The sequence below is a fragment of the Propithecus coquereli genome, unplaced genomic scaffold (assembly GCF_000956105.1).
Source record: "Propithecus coquereli isolate 6110/MARCELLA unplaced genomic scaffold, Pcoq_1.0 Scaffold261, whole genome shotgun sequence".
Taxonomy (NCBI): domain Eukaryota; kingdom Metazoa; phylum Chordata; class Mammalia; order Primates; family Indriidae; genus Propithecus; species Propithecus coquereli.
In genome coordinates this window covers 3,104,199-3,116,868 of record NW_012148186.1, presented here as the reverse complement: position 1 = coordinate 3,116,868, position 12,670 = coordinate 3,104,199, and the positions used below count along the sequence as shown (strand labels likewise).

The 12,670-nt window shown below is 59.9% G+C and overlaps 1 protein-coding gene across 1 annotated transcript in view; it reads left to right on the top strand.

Annotated features, from left to right (window-relative positions):
- LRRC16B (leucine rich repeat containing 16B) overlaps nucleotides 1-12,670 on the top strand; it is a 16,997-nt gene continuing 4,327 nt past the window's right edge. Inside the window, exons 1-33 of the mRNA XM_012647307.1 lie at nucleotides 1-40; nucleotides 1,554-1,648; nucleotides 1,906-1,956; nucleotides 2,056-2,115; nucleotides 2,202-2,317; nucleotides 2,526-2,623; nucleotides 2,877-2,947; nucleotides 3,048-3,121; nucleotides 3,353-3,428; nucleotides 3,505-3,593; nucleotides 4,098-4,192; nucleotides 4,420-4,506; nucleotides 4,713-4,822; nucleotides 4,959-5,036; nucleotides 5,602-5,678; nucleotides 5,762-5,866; nucleotides 5,954-6,023; nucleotides 6,458-6,539; nucleotides 6,667-6,763; nucleotides 6,886-6,940; nucleotides 7,022-7,194; nucleotides 7,437-7,505; nucleotides 7,741-7,834; nucleotides 7,929-8,027; nucleotides 8,389-8,517; nucleotides 8,693-8,806; nucleotides 9,253-9,428; nucleotides 10,220-10,307; nucleotides 10,442-10,579; nucleotides 10,842-10,905; nucleotides 11,040-11,248; nucleotides 11,642-11,742; nucleotides 12,371-12,565. Coding sequence (XP_012502761.1) covers nucleotides 1-40; nucleotides 1,554-1,648; nucleotides 1,906-1,956; nucleotides 2,056-2,115; nucleotides 2,202-2,317; nucleotides 2,526-2,623; nucleotides 2,877-2,947; nucleotides 3,048-3,121; nucleotides 3,353-3,428; nucleotides 3,505-3,593; nucleotides 4,098-4,192; nucleotides 4,420-4,506; nucleotides 4,713-4,822; nucleotides 4,959-5,036; nucleotides 5,602-5,678; nucleotides 5,762-5,866; nucleotides 5,954-6,023; nucleotides 6,458-6,539; nucleotides 6,667-6,763; nucleotides 6,886-6,940; nucleotides 7,022-7,194; nucleotides 7,437-7,505; nucleotides 7,741-7,834; nucleotides 7,929-8,027; nucleotides 8,389-8,517; nucleotides 8,693-8,806; nucleotides 9,253-9,428; nucleotides 10,220-10,307; nucleotides 10,442-10,579; nucleotides 10,842-10,905; nucleotides 11,040-11,248; nucleotides 11,642-11,742; nucleotides 12,371-12,565 — 3,275 coding nt within the window. The remainder of the gene's footprint in view (nucleotides 41-1,553; nucleotides 1,649-1,905; nucleotides 1,957-2,055; nucleotides 2,116-2,201; nucleotides 2,318-2,525; nucleotides 2,624-2,876; nucleotides 2,948-3,047; nucleotides 3,122-3,352; nucleotides 3,429-3,504; nucleotides 3,594-4,097; nucleotides 4,193-4,419; nucleotides 4,507-4,712; nucleotides 4,823-4,958; nucleotides 5,037-5,601; nucleotides 5,679-5,761; nucleotides 5,867-5,953; nucleotides 6,024-6,457; nucleotides 6,540-6,666; nucleotides 6,764-6,885; nucleotides 6,941-7,021; nucleotides 7,195-7,436; nucleotides 7,506-7,740; nucleotides 7,835-7,928; nucleotides 8,028-8,388; nucleotides 8,518-8,692; nucleotides 8,807-9,252; nucleotides 9,429-10,219; nucleotides 10,308-10,441; nucleotides 10,580-10,841; nucleotides 10,906-11,039; nucleotides 11,249-11,641; nucleotides 11,743-12,370; nucleotides 12,566-12,670) is intronic.

The following is a 12,670-nucleotide window of genomic DNA, read 5'->3' as shown; positions in this document are numbered from 1 at the left end:
ATGGCCAAGGCCAGCGTGGAGCTCACCCGCGAGCTGCAAGGTACGAGGCTGCCTTGGTCTCTGGGACGCCCCGTCCGGGAGCATCCCAGACCCAGTGCGTTCCTCCCCGCGGTACACCCCAGCCCGGTGTCTCACGCCCCCGCCGCCATGCATCCCGGCTCCAAGCCCCCAGCCCCTGCATCCCAGCCTGGGCATCGCTGTCCCCGGAGCATCCTCCGCTGCCCCCCTTGCCTCACCCTGTCAGGACCTTCCCGTCCCTGAGCCGCCAGTCCCGCTCTTTGGTGACAGGTGCAGTTCCCTTGCGCTCCCTGGGGCTGACTCTCAGCGTCCCTGGCCCACCCCTCCGCAAAGCGTCCAGTCTCCCCTCCTGAGAGTCCCCGCTTCCCCGCCGGGCGGGGCCAGGCCCGGCCCGCCCCGCCGGGCGATGGGAGCTGCCCCTGGTCCTGACCGCTGCTTGGCCAACACCCTCCCTCCTCCCGGCCCCGCCCCGGAACTGGCCCTGAAGAGCCCCTAGGAGTGGGCAGCGCCCTGGCCAGTGGGGCAAAGAAGGCAGTCAGGGATGAGGCCCCGGATTGGAGCTAAAACCAAGAGCAGGGGCTCTGCGGCTCTCCTCCCACAGCCCTCGTCCCAGCCTGCCCCCTTTGCACTACCCACCACCCATACCTCAAGGCGTCCTGTTTGCGTGCTTCTCAGACCTAGCCCAAACCAAGGCCCGGCCCCCCAGCACTGCCACAACCCTGACCCCCAGAGGCCGGAGCACAGGCTAGCCCACGCAGAGAGCAGGATGCTCAAGGATACTCAAGGCATGCTGCACTGTGGCGATTTCCCACACCTACACACACACACACAAGCACAATCATGGGATGTGTGTAAACACATCTTTACAGAAACCGCACCCCCACCACACACACACACACACACACACACACACACACACACAGCATCTGGATGATTCTTCCAGCAGATGGGTATGGGGCTCATTTAAACACTAACTCCTTCTCACCCCCCCCAACACACACGTACAGGAACTGCCTGGCTCTGTGCCCCCTTCAGCAGACTCATTCACACCAGCCATCCCCACCAATGCCATACTCAGGCTCCCTGACATCTTCTAGAGGCACGTGCACACTCGTAGTAAAGGCAGACACGCACACCCAGACCACCTAGAATACAGTCAGAGGGACACCGCCACACCCCCACACACTGACTCACTGTGTATGTGGTGATGGCTGTTGTAGTGCACGGGTTGGAAAAATCCTTCACACTCTCAGAAGTGTAAGACGCACCCTCCCACAGACAGTCAGCAACTGTCCCCTGACTCAGGGACATCAGGAGCCAGAGTTTTCTCCACACCCCACTCCCTCTCTAATAGGAAAAATCAAAAAGAGAGAAAAAAGTCACCCAAGAGGAAAGGTCTCTGTCCCTGTCCTTTGTCTCTCTCTGTTTCTCTCTCCTCCCATCTGCCCCTGCCCCCTTCTCTGTCTGGAGAGCCCTGGGGAGGTGGGGCTGGCCAGGGTAAGGGGAGCTCTGAGCAGGCCCCCACCCACCTTCAGACAGCATCCGGAGGTGCCTGAGCCAAGGAGCTGTGCTCCAACAACATCGTGTGAAGTTGGAGACAAAGCCCAAGAAGTTTGAGGACCGAGTGCTGGTGAGGGCTTCGGGCTTGCAGGGAGGGAGGAGTGGCTGGCAAGGGCAGCTGGCCAGTAGAGGGAGCCTGGGGGCAGGGGAGACAAGTGGGTGAGCACTGAGGAGACAAAGCCTCGGGGAGGGGCAGGCTGGCCTGGGTTGATGCCCAGGAGCCTAGGGGAGGACTCCCAGAGCAGAGCTGAGGCCTAAAGGAGGGCAGGGGCACCAGTGCCCAGTCACCTGTCATGAGCTGCTGCTATTCTTTTCCTCTGTCTGCAGGCTCTGACCTCCTGGCGCCTCCACCTCTTCCCCCTTAAAGTCCCGGCCAAGGTGAGTTGGGCTGAGGAGCAGGAGAGCACCTGGCATGCTCCCTCCCAAGCCTGGTGACCTGGGCCCTTACCAGGAGCTGAGCTCCTCCCTCCCTCCCAGGTGGAGAGCTCCTTCAATGTCCTGGAGATCCGTGCCTTCAACACGCTCAGTCAGAACCAGGTGAGCACGAGGGCAGGGGCCCCACTGCTGAGCCAGCCAGAGGAGGGAGGAGGGAATCTGAGGCTCTGCCACTCGCTCTCCCCCAGATCCTGGTGGAGACAGAGCGTGGCATAGTGAGCATGCGGCTGCCATCAGCAGAGAGCGTGGACCAGGTGACGCGACATGTGAGCTCTGCCCTCTCCAAGGTCTGCCCTGGCCCTGGGTGAGTGGCAAATGAGGGGTCTCTCAAGGGATTAGACAACAGGGAAACTTCTTCCCTCCCTCCTTCCCCTGGACCTGGGCTCCTGGGACAGCAAGAAGAGCTCTCGTGTCCCCACTCTGACTTTTTCCTGGGTATTTAGAAGGTATAATAGCAGAAGAACTGAGAGCCTCCTTCCAGCTCTTTCTGGGATGATTTGTTTCTCTTGCAGGTGTTTGATCCGGCGCGGAAACGCAGACACCCCAGAGGGGCCCCGAGACACATCCCCCAACTCTGAGACTTCCACATCTACCACTCACAGTGTCTGCGGTGAGCAGGGGCAGATATGAGAAAAGTGGGCCTGCCTCACGTCCAGAGCCCTTTGTGCATGTTACCCCGGTGTTACCGGGGCTGGGGGGCTGCCCACCCTGAGGACTCCACAGCTCCAAGGCCTCAGGAGGTTCATGGCATAGCAGGAACCCAGGGAACTGGCACATAAAGTGGCCTTGACTGTTCCTTGAACCCCAAGCCTATTCCTCATCTCCTTACCCCTCATGGAGCAAGCCCATCTCCTGCCCCACAGGTGGCTTCTCTGAGACCTATGCTGCTCTATGTGACTACAACGGGCTGCACTGCCGTGAGGAGGTGCAATGGGTGCGTTGGGCAGGGACCCGGCAGGGGACAGGTGGGACCCAGAGGGAAGGGACTGAGGAAGAGGGGGGAAGCAGGTATGAGCAAGTTCCACCTCTCCAAGGATGTGGACACCATCTACCATGCTGAGGATAACCGGGAGTTCAATCTTCTGGATTTCAGCCACTTGGAGAGCAGGTAAGCAGATGCGACAGAGACTCAACCCCAAAGTCCCAGCCACAGCCCAACCCTGGCCCTTCCCAGGATCTCTCTTCTGGTCCCACTCACAGCCCCAGCTCTATCTCACCCATCCCCACTGCCTTCCACCCGTCTAGGCTTTCCCAGTCCAACACCCCCCATCCCTGGTCTCTTCTTGCCTGCCCCTGCCACTTGCTCACCACCTTCCTGCCCCCTTCCGTATCCCCACAGAGACTTGGCCCTAATGGTGGCAGCCCTGGCCTACAACCAGTGGTTCACCAAACTCTACTGCAAGGACCTGCGGCTGGTAGGAACCAGGAGGGCTTGGGAAGGGGGATAGTGCCCTCCTTGGCCCCTAATTGCAGGACCCCCTCTGTCCTCAGGGCTCTGAAGTGCTAGAACAGGTGCTACACACCCTGAGCAAGTCGGGGAGCCTTGAAGAGCTGGTGCTGGACAACGCCGGGCTTAAGACGTGAGGCCGGCCTCCTCCTTGGGCAGTAGCGCTCCCTTGCTGTAGTCTAGGGTCCCAGAACCTCAGAGCACGATACAAGCCTCGGACTATCTCATCCAGCTCCTCACTTTACAAAAGAGAAGGCTAAGGCCCAAAGAGGGCACAAAGCAAGTCAGTGGTCAAGCTGAGACTCAGATCTAAGCCTCCTGCCCCCGGCTCCGTGGCCTTTCACCAGGGTGCTCCATGCCCATGTCCCCTTCTTCCATCCACCACCAAGCAGGGTGGGCTGCTCTGGTCTTGAGGAACCAAAGCTGGGCTTTGTCTCAGCACAACTTCCCAAGGTGTGTAATGCTCCCAGGTACCCCAGAGTGGTGACAAGCTCCCTGGCAGGCCCCAAGCTGCTCTCCCTGTGGGGTCTCTGACCATTGCAGCCCCCGCCAGGCAGGCAGGTAGAGGAGGAGGGGAAGCCCAGGGCTGGGACCTGGGGCTCAGCTCAGGACAAATCCTTCCTCCCCTGTCCTGAAGGGACTTTGTCCAGAAGCTGGCCGGGGTGTTTGGGGAGAACGGGAGCTGTGTGCTGCATGCCCTCACTCTGTCCCACAACCCCATCGAGGACAAGGGTGAGCCCCAGCCCTGAATCCTATCCCCACCACAATACAGACCCCTGTCCTAGCCCAGAGCCCATCCCAGGTCTGAAAAGGGGCTCTCCAGCCTGATTCTAGCCCCTGCCCCGACACCTCCAGCCTCGACCCCAGGCCTGTACCCCACTCTGGCCCCCAGTCTGACTGCACCGCCAGTGCCCACTGCCCAGCCTCTCACTGGGCCCGTTTCTCTCCCCACTCCCCAGGTTTCCTCAGTCTGAGCCAGCAGCTTCTCTGCTTCCCCACTGGCCTCACCAAACTGTGCCTGGCCAAGACTGCCATTTCCCCTCGAGGTATTTGCACTGGGACCCCTGACCTCTGACCTCTGACCCACCCCAGTGCTGCCTGGGGTGTTGAGCCAAGCAGTATACCCACACACTCATACACCATCCCTGGGATCAGGAAGGAAAAGGAGCCACATTTTGGGAGTGGGGAGTTATGTACTGAGGGGAAGCTGTGGGGATGGGGGCCAACCCAGCCCAGTGCCCGCTGTGCTCAGGGCTCCAGGCACTCGGCCAGACCTTCGGGGCCAACCCGGCCTTTGCCAGCTCCCTGCGATACCTGGACCTGAGCAAGAACCCTGGGCTGCTCGCCACGGACGAGGCCAATGTGAGTCCACGGAACATCCCCTCAACCCCCTGAGAAGCATGCTCAGGCTTCAGGGCCTGGGCTTCTGCCCGTGCCCCTGGCGGTGGAGGGACTCTATCGCCCCTGCCCTGCAGCCCCTCTGTCCTTCCTTCTCCAGGCCCTCTACAGCTTCCTGGCCCAGCCCAACGCCCTGGTGCACTTGGACCTATCAGGGACTGACTGTGCCATCGACTCGGTGAGGGGTTGGGAGTGGGGAGCCACTCTGAGGTGATATGGGGAGGCCAGGGCAGGCCTCTGTCTCACGCACCCTCCGGCCCTGAGCGCAAAGGTCAGCAGAGCTGTCAGGATGACTTCAAGTTTGGCTGAGTTATAAAGCAATGTCCATAGTTCACACCCATGTGGCGCTTTATCCAGGTCACAAGGCTGAGCTGGCTGTGCCTGAGAGCCAGCCCTTGCCCCGTTCCCCAGCTGTGCACCCGGCACAGGGCTGCATCCACAGGGGAAGGGATGCTGTCCCTGCCTTGAGTGAAGGCACCTTGGGAGCCACTGGTGGCCCTGGCTTTAACATCCACTGTCTGAGAGCCTCGCCCCACCCCTGGGAGCCAGGCAGGGAGCAGATCCACTTTCCAAGGAGGGGAAACTGAGGCTTTAGGGAGCTGAGTGGACATCTACAATGGGGCACACACAGACTGACCGTGGGAGTGAAGAGCCAGGACCTTGATGGGGAGGGACAGGGAGTCCTGGCCCTACCACCCCCCCGCCTCCCAGCACCTCTGAGACCCGCTGTGTCTCTCCCACAGCTTCTGGGTGCCCTGCTCCATGGCTGCTGCTCCCACCTTACCTACCTCAACCTGGCTCGCAACAGCTGCTCCCACAGGTGGGAGCAGGAGGGGGTGCAGGGAGGGCTGGGGCAAGCCACACCACCCCTCCCTCCCTCGCTGACCCCACGGGTCTCCACAGGAAGTGTCGAGAGGGCCCGCCGGCCTTCAAGCAGTTCTTCAGCAGCGCCTACACACTGAGCCACGTCAACCTGTCCGCCACAAAGCTGCCCCTGGAGGCCCTCAGGTCGGGTGGGTGCAGGGTTGGGGGTGTCCAGGGGAACCACAGGGAGCGGGGAGGGGTGAAGCTGGGCCTCCTGCCTTCCTCCCACAGGGCGCTGCTTCAGGGCCTCTCCCTCAACAGTCACCTCAGTGACCTGCACCTGGACCTCAGCAGCTGTGAGGTGCGCCCCTCAGCTCCCACCTGTCGCCCCAGCAGGCATTTCTCTCACCTAAGGCAAACCCTGGCTCCATCTTACCTCCAAGCTACCCCTCTGCGCCCCCTGACCTGGCCACACCTCTCCTTCCCCCTCTCAGTCCCCAGGCTGTGTCCCTCTTTGCGGAGGTCGCTCCTTTTCCATTTCCAGTATCTTTGCCCTTAAAGCTTTGGGGTGGGAGATTCCAGGCCTTCCCACCAGAGGGCAGCAGCAAGCTGTCTTAGAAACAGCAGCCGCTGGCTGGAGGGAGGGAAGGATCTGGTGTGGAGAAAGGGCCTCTCCGATTGAACATCCCAGTCCTGTTGTGACCTTGAGTCCTGGCAACTCTGGTCTCTAAGCATTAAAGGTGCCCTGTCACCCACCCCAATCCCTGCCTTCCCCACCCCACCTTGTCCCTGCAGCTCCGCTCAGCAGGAGCCCAGGCCTTGCAGGAGCAGCTGGGGGCTGTCACCTGTGTAGGCAGCCTGGATCTGTCAGACAATGGTGAGTAGAGGCACCTCCCTTCTGTGGGGGCCAGGTGGGAAATGGTCTTGAGCACGGGGAAGAAGCCTTGAAGAGACACCAGTGAGCCTCCGGCCTCAAGGCCAGGCCTCTCCCCTCTGCTGACCAGGCTTCGACTCGGACCTCCTGACACTGGTGCCTGCACTTGGCAAGAACAAGTCCCTCAAGCACCTTTTCCTGGGCAAGAACTTCAATGTCAAGGCCAAGTGAGGCCCCCTTTCTCGTCCCATCCTCTTGGCTCACTGTATTACCTCTGGCCATCTCTCCCTCCTCCAACAGCATGACCCCAGCCCTGTCCCCTCCTACTCTGAGCCCCTACTCCCCACAGGACCCTGGAGGAGATCCTCCACAAGCTGGTGCAGCTGATCCAGGAAGAGGACTGTGTGAGTGCCTGGGCCTGGGAGGGGACCTGCGGTGGCAGAGGGCTGTGGGGACTAGACCCAACCCCCCATTTGCCCACACAGTCCCTGCAGTCACTGTCGGTGGCAGACTCCCGGCTGAAGCTTCGCACCAGCATCCTCATCAATGCCCTGGGCAGCAACACCTGCCTGGCCAAGGTGGATCTGAGCGGCAATGGCATGGAGGACATCGGGGCCAAGATGCTGTCTAAGGCCCTGCAGATCAACTCCTCCCTCAGGTGGGGCCTACACCTGGCCCCTCTGACCTGGACCCCCAGCCCCTCCGCCCACATACATTTCTTCTCCCCGCTTGCCTCGATGCTCTGTACCCCTGCTTCCAGAAGATCCCCACCTTCAGACCCATCTCTGAGTCAACCTCATTACCCAAGAAAGGAGGGAGGGCTCCAGGAAGGGCTAGGGACACAGCCCCTGATTGAGACCAGAGGGAAGGTTGACGAACTGGTGCTCACCCTTCCCCCAGAACTATCCTGTGGGATCGGAATAATACATCTGCCCTGGGCTTCCTGGACATCGCAAGGGCCCTGGAGAGGTGAGTGGACCAGGGCCTTGCCCTGATCCAAGCCCCCAGCCTTCCAGTGCCTGGACCAGGCCTCAACTACCCCAGCCCCACTCCAGCCTCCTTGACCTATTTGCACAGAAACTTTCGGAAGGGCACGGAAGAGGGAAATCATGAACAAGGGGTGGGTTTTTCTCACTGACAGGGGAGGCAGAGGCCTCCCCTCCTCACCTGTTTCCCCACCCAGCTGTGCTACTGTGTCCCACAGCAACCACACACTGCGCTTCATGTCCTTCCCTGTGAGCGACATCTCTCAAGCCTACCGCAGTGCCCCAGAGCGCACCGAGGATGTCTGGCAGAAGGTAGAGAGTGTTGTCCTGAGCGGGGTGGGACAGCAAGGGGCAGGGGACAGCCCATATCCCCAGGCCCTGACCTCACCAATCCCATCATCTCCAGATCCAGTGGTGCCTGGTGAGGAACAACCACTCCCAGACGTGCCCCCAGGAACAGGCCTTCAGGCTGCAGCAGGGCCTGGTGACCAGCAGCGCCGAGCAAGTAAACGTTTCCCTCCATGACACGTGGGGCACGCGTGGGGCATGCAGGGTGCAGGCATGACATGACAGAGAGCATGGGGGCATAAAGAGGCATCGTATGGTGCCCATCACTGGACAGAGCACGTGGGGAGCAAAAGAGAGGGCGTGTGTGTGGAATGTGGGCCCCAAACATAAGTGAGCAAAAAGCAGCCAGCCCACAGACAAGGGGTGCACAGGACTCTGGGGGCATGCCTGGGCACTAAAGAAGGCCACACCAAGGAGAGAGACCAGGCCATCCAGAGACATCATCACCACCACTGTCAGTGCTGGCCCAGTAGCACTGCCCAAGGGGTCCCCCTGACACTCCTGCCACCGCGCTCCAGATGCTGCAGCGGCTATGTGGACGAGTGCAGGAGGAGGTGCGGGCCCTGAGGCTGTGCCCCCTGGAGCCCGTGCAGGATGAGCTGCTCTATGCTCGGGACCTCATCAAGGATGCCAAGAACTCCCGGGCGGTGAGCCCTCTGTAGCCCTGCCTTGCCCCCATAGTCTGGAGAGCCCAAGAAGGCCAAGCATGCTAACCCAGGAGTGTCCAGGCCCTGCCCTGTGCATCTGCCTCCTAGCCCAGGGCCCCTGGGGACCTAGTGAGGCCTGATTCCGGCCTGCTAATCATAAGCCTTCCTTCCCCAGCTCTTTCCCAGCCTCTATGAGCTGGGCCACGTGCTGGCCAATGACGGGCCTGTGCGGCAGAGGCTGGAGTCAGTAGCCAGTGAGGTGTCCAAGGCTGTGGACAAGGAGCTGCAGGCAAGTCCTGGAGAAGGGAGGAGGCCATAGTGGGAGACCAGTGTTGACCAAGGGCCTAAGCTAAGAGCTGAAGTCAGAGCAGGGAGATTACTGGAGGGCAAGGAGGACATGCACAGTGTTGAGACCACCCACAGTCCCACTGTGCCAAGGCATCGCTACATATTGGGCTTGGACTTTTTTCTGCTAGCTTTGACCTTGGCCCCTAGACTCTGGATTTTGATCCTAGGACTGACTCTGCCCACATCTATGTGCTAGGATAGAAGGAGCACTGCCCAATGGGGAAGGCTGAGTGTCCAAAGCTCTATCACTAACAGCTCTGTGACCTCAGGCAGGTCCCTCAGTTTCACCATAGAGGGCTGGATTAGATAGGCTAAAGTCTTTTCCGCTGTGGCACCAGCCCTGACTCCACCCGCCTTGGGGGTCTGGCCTCTTTCTCCCTACACTAGGTGATCCTGGAGTCCATGGTCAGCCTAACACAGGAGTTATGCCCTGTGGCCATGCGGGTGGCTGAAGGGCACAACAAGATGCTGAGCAACGTGGCAGAGCGTGTCACTGTGCCCCGGAATTTCATCCGAGGGGCATTGCTGGAGCAGGCGGGACAGGACATTCAGAACAAGCTGGAGTGAGCCTCAGAGGGTGGCGCTGTCAGTGGGGCTGGATTTGGCCCAGAGCACTTAGGGACTTGGGGCTGGAGAGCTATCAGCAATGAATAATGAATGGCACCATCTCCATTACAAGGGATAAATCTTTAACCAAATGCAATCTTGCTATTTAGGGTCTGACTGGTCTTTGCCCTAGAAATCTAAGTGCTGAGCTGGGGATTAGGAGCCAGGTGGTGCACACACACGTGTACACACGCACACACCTGCAGCAGGAGTCTGTAGACCTAGAAACAAAGCACGGCCTCCTCAGAGGCAGGAGCAAAGAAACGTGATGCAAGTCAGATGCATGGAAACACTCTCTTCCCCCAGTTTTCATTGCCCCTAGAATTCTTTCATTCTGGGTCCAGTTGCCACAACTCACGTAAGCAAAGGGAAATTAGTACACATACCTGTGAAACAGCCAGGCTCAGGAAGTGCTGGTTTCTACTCTCACAGTAGCAACCAGCAGGGTTTACTAAGCACCCCAGCTAACCTAGCTCTGTCCCATGGGGCTCTAGGGCCTGACCTGGAGCCCCCTTACTCCTCCCCCTCCTCCTCCAATTCCTCACTGCCCACGCACAGCTGGGCTGGGCATCTGTGGGTGGGCCTAGATGTGTGTTTGTGGAGACCAGAGCATAGTGGGCCCAGGGTGCCTCCTCCAGCAGCCATGCTCTCCGTGGGCAGCCAGGCCAGCTGGCTCATTCTCTCAGGCCTCGGGAAGAGAGCGGCTGGGCGGGGAGCGGAGTCTGAGCAGCCCCACCTATGCCCACAGTGAAGTGAAGCTCTCGGTCGTCACCTATCTGACCAACTCCATAGTGGATGAGATCCTGCAGGAGCTATACCACTCCCACAAGAGCCTGGTAGGGCTTCTGAACCCCAGCCGTGGCCACACCCTCCACCCCACACCATCCCATCTCCCTGACCACCCTCCCTGTCAAGGTCCTGGGAGATGGGCAGCTTCCTTGGGATTCTGTGCACACCTGTCCTTTCCTAGGCTCGGCATCTGACCCAGCTAAGGACACTGTCAGATCCATCAGGGGGGCCAGGTCAAGGACAGGATCTGTCCTCTCGGGGCCGAGGCCGGAACCATGAGCACGAGGAGACCACAGATGACGAACTTGGGACCAACATCGTGAGCCTCCCGCTGCCTCGCTCCCCTCCTTAACCTACACAGCACTGTCCCCTCCCGCTTCTCTGGACTCCTCTCAGCACCTACTACGCCTCCCCTGCAACCCGAGCCCCAGGCCAGCCCAGCCTCTTCCCTCCTCCCAGTGCCTCAGGCCCTGAGAGGGGCTGGGTGGGCTCTAAAGAGAAGTCTCTATGAGGAATGGGAGGCTCCAGGGGAGGTACTGGGACTTGCGACCTGGCCCCACCATTGTTCTCCATTTCTGCAGGACACCATGGCCATCAAAAAGCAGAAACGCTGCCGCAAGATCCGGCCAGTATCTGCCTTCATCAGTGAGTCTCCCAGCCTGGGTTCTCGTGTCCTCCACACTCCCACACCTTCCATAGGCCCTCTTTCCTTTTCATTTGTCTCTGTCTTTCCATCCTGCTTTCTCCCTGTCCCCCTTCTAACACTGCTGTCCCCACAGGTGGGAGCCCTCAGGACATGGAAAGCCAACTGGGGAGCCTGGGGATCCCACCTGACTGGTTCTCAGGACTTGGGTGCAGCCAGCCAACAGCTAGTGGCTCCTGGGAAGGCCTATCCGAGCTGCCCACTCATGGCTATAAACTAAGGCATCAAACACAAGGGAGGCCCCGGCCTCCCAGGACCACCCCTCCAGGACCTGGTCGGCCCAGCGTGAGTCCCTAAGGCCTCACAAGAGGACCAACTTCATTTAGCAGTGCCAAGGCTAGGGGTTCTAGCTTCAGGACCCAAATGCCCGTGACTCTAGCCTTGAGGGGTCGGGCAGGAGCCCAGGCATGCCATTGAACAGATGAGGGGTTACCCATTTGGATGAGAGCTAGACCTTGTCACAGATAAGAAATCTCTGTCTGCCAGGCAGTGTTGTGCTTACTTTGGTGAAGGATAGAGCCACCAAGAGCACCAAGAGCCACCAAGCTTAGGAAACGCCCAGGTGAACTAAAGTCTAAATTTCCATGGGGCCAAATCCAAAGGGGAATCCCCTGAGTGGAAGGGAGGCGGGACTTTCTGACCTTGATGAGATGTTCCATAGGACTTTCCTTCCAGCAGATACCAGTACCTGGGACTCGTCAGGAGAATGGGATGGCCACCCGCCTGGATGAGGGGCTGGAGGACTTCTTCAGCCGAAGGGTCATGGATGAAAGTTCCAGGTGTGACACCTAAACACCGTCCCATTCTCAACAGGCCCTGAGGCTCTGGAAGGACTTCCATGTCCTCTCAGCTCCCCAGGGAGTCTCTCCAACATCAGTCCCCTAAAGCTAGTCTCTTTGGGACATTTCCCCACATTGTCATCCCTCCCCTCACAGCCCTTAGCTCCCATGGCCTCTAAATCTTCTCAGAACAGCTGGAAAGAATGGGACCAGATTGAACCACCACAATGGGATAGGGGGGACAGGGCGGGGGTGAGAGGGAGGTGGCTGGCAGCAGCCCTGGAACAGGATGCCCGTTAGTGGTGAGAGGTCCAGAAGGTAGTGTTCCCTGTCACTGTCCTACACAGACTGCCCAGCCTCTGTCCGGGAAGAGCTGGGTCACTTGGAGAAGCCGAGAGAAGGAGGTAGGGGGAGGCGCCTGAAAAGAGAGTTGATTTGGGGGAAAGAGCTGCTGGAGGATTACGGCAGGGCACGGAAGGCAAGGACACTGTCTCCCCTGAGAACTGAGTGGAAAGGGTTGCAGTGCAGCAGGAGAGGCTAGATGCAAGAGGAAAGCAGGAGGTTTATCAGACCTAGGATTAGGCTCTGCATCTGGCATTCGTCACTAAGTCACCCCAACTCCGCACAGCTACCCCCGGACTCTGAGGACAGTGCGGCCAGGCCTCTCAGAGCCACCGCTGCCTCCACTCCAGAAGAAGAGGCGTCGAGGCTTGTTTCACTTTCGCCGGCCCCGGAGCTTCAAGGGGGACAGGGGGCCTGGGTCGCCCACAGCTGGACTCCTCCTCCCTCCGCCCCCACCCCCACCCCCGACTCAGAGGACCAGGTGGCTGTCCAGTTCCGGTGGCTCCAGGCGTCCCTTGGCTTGTGCCTGCATCACTCCAGTCTCCGCCTCTGCCTTCCTGTGTCCTCTCCTCCTGTCTGTCTCTCC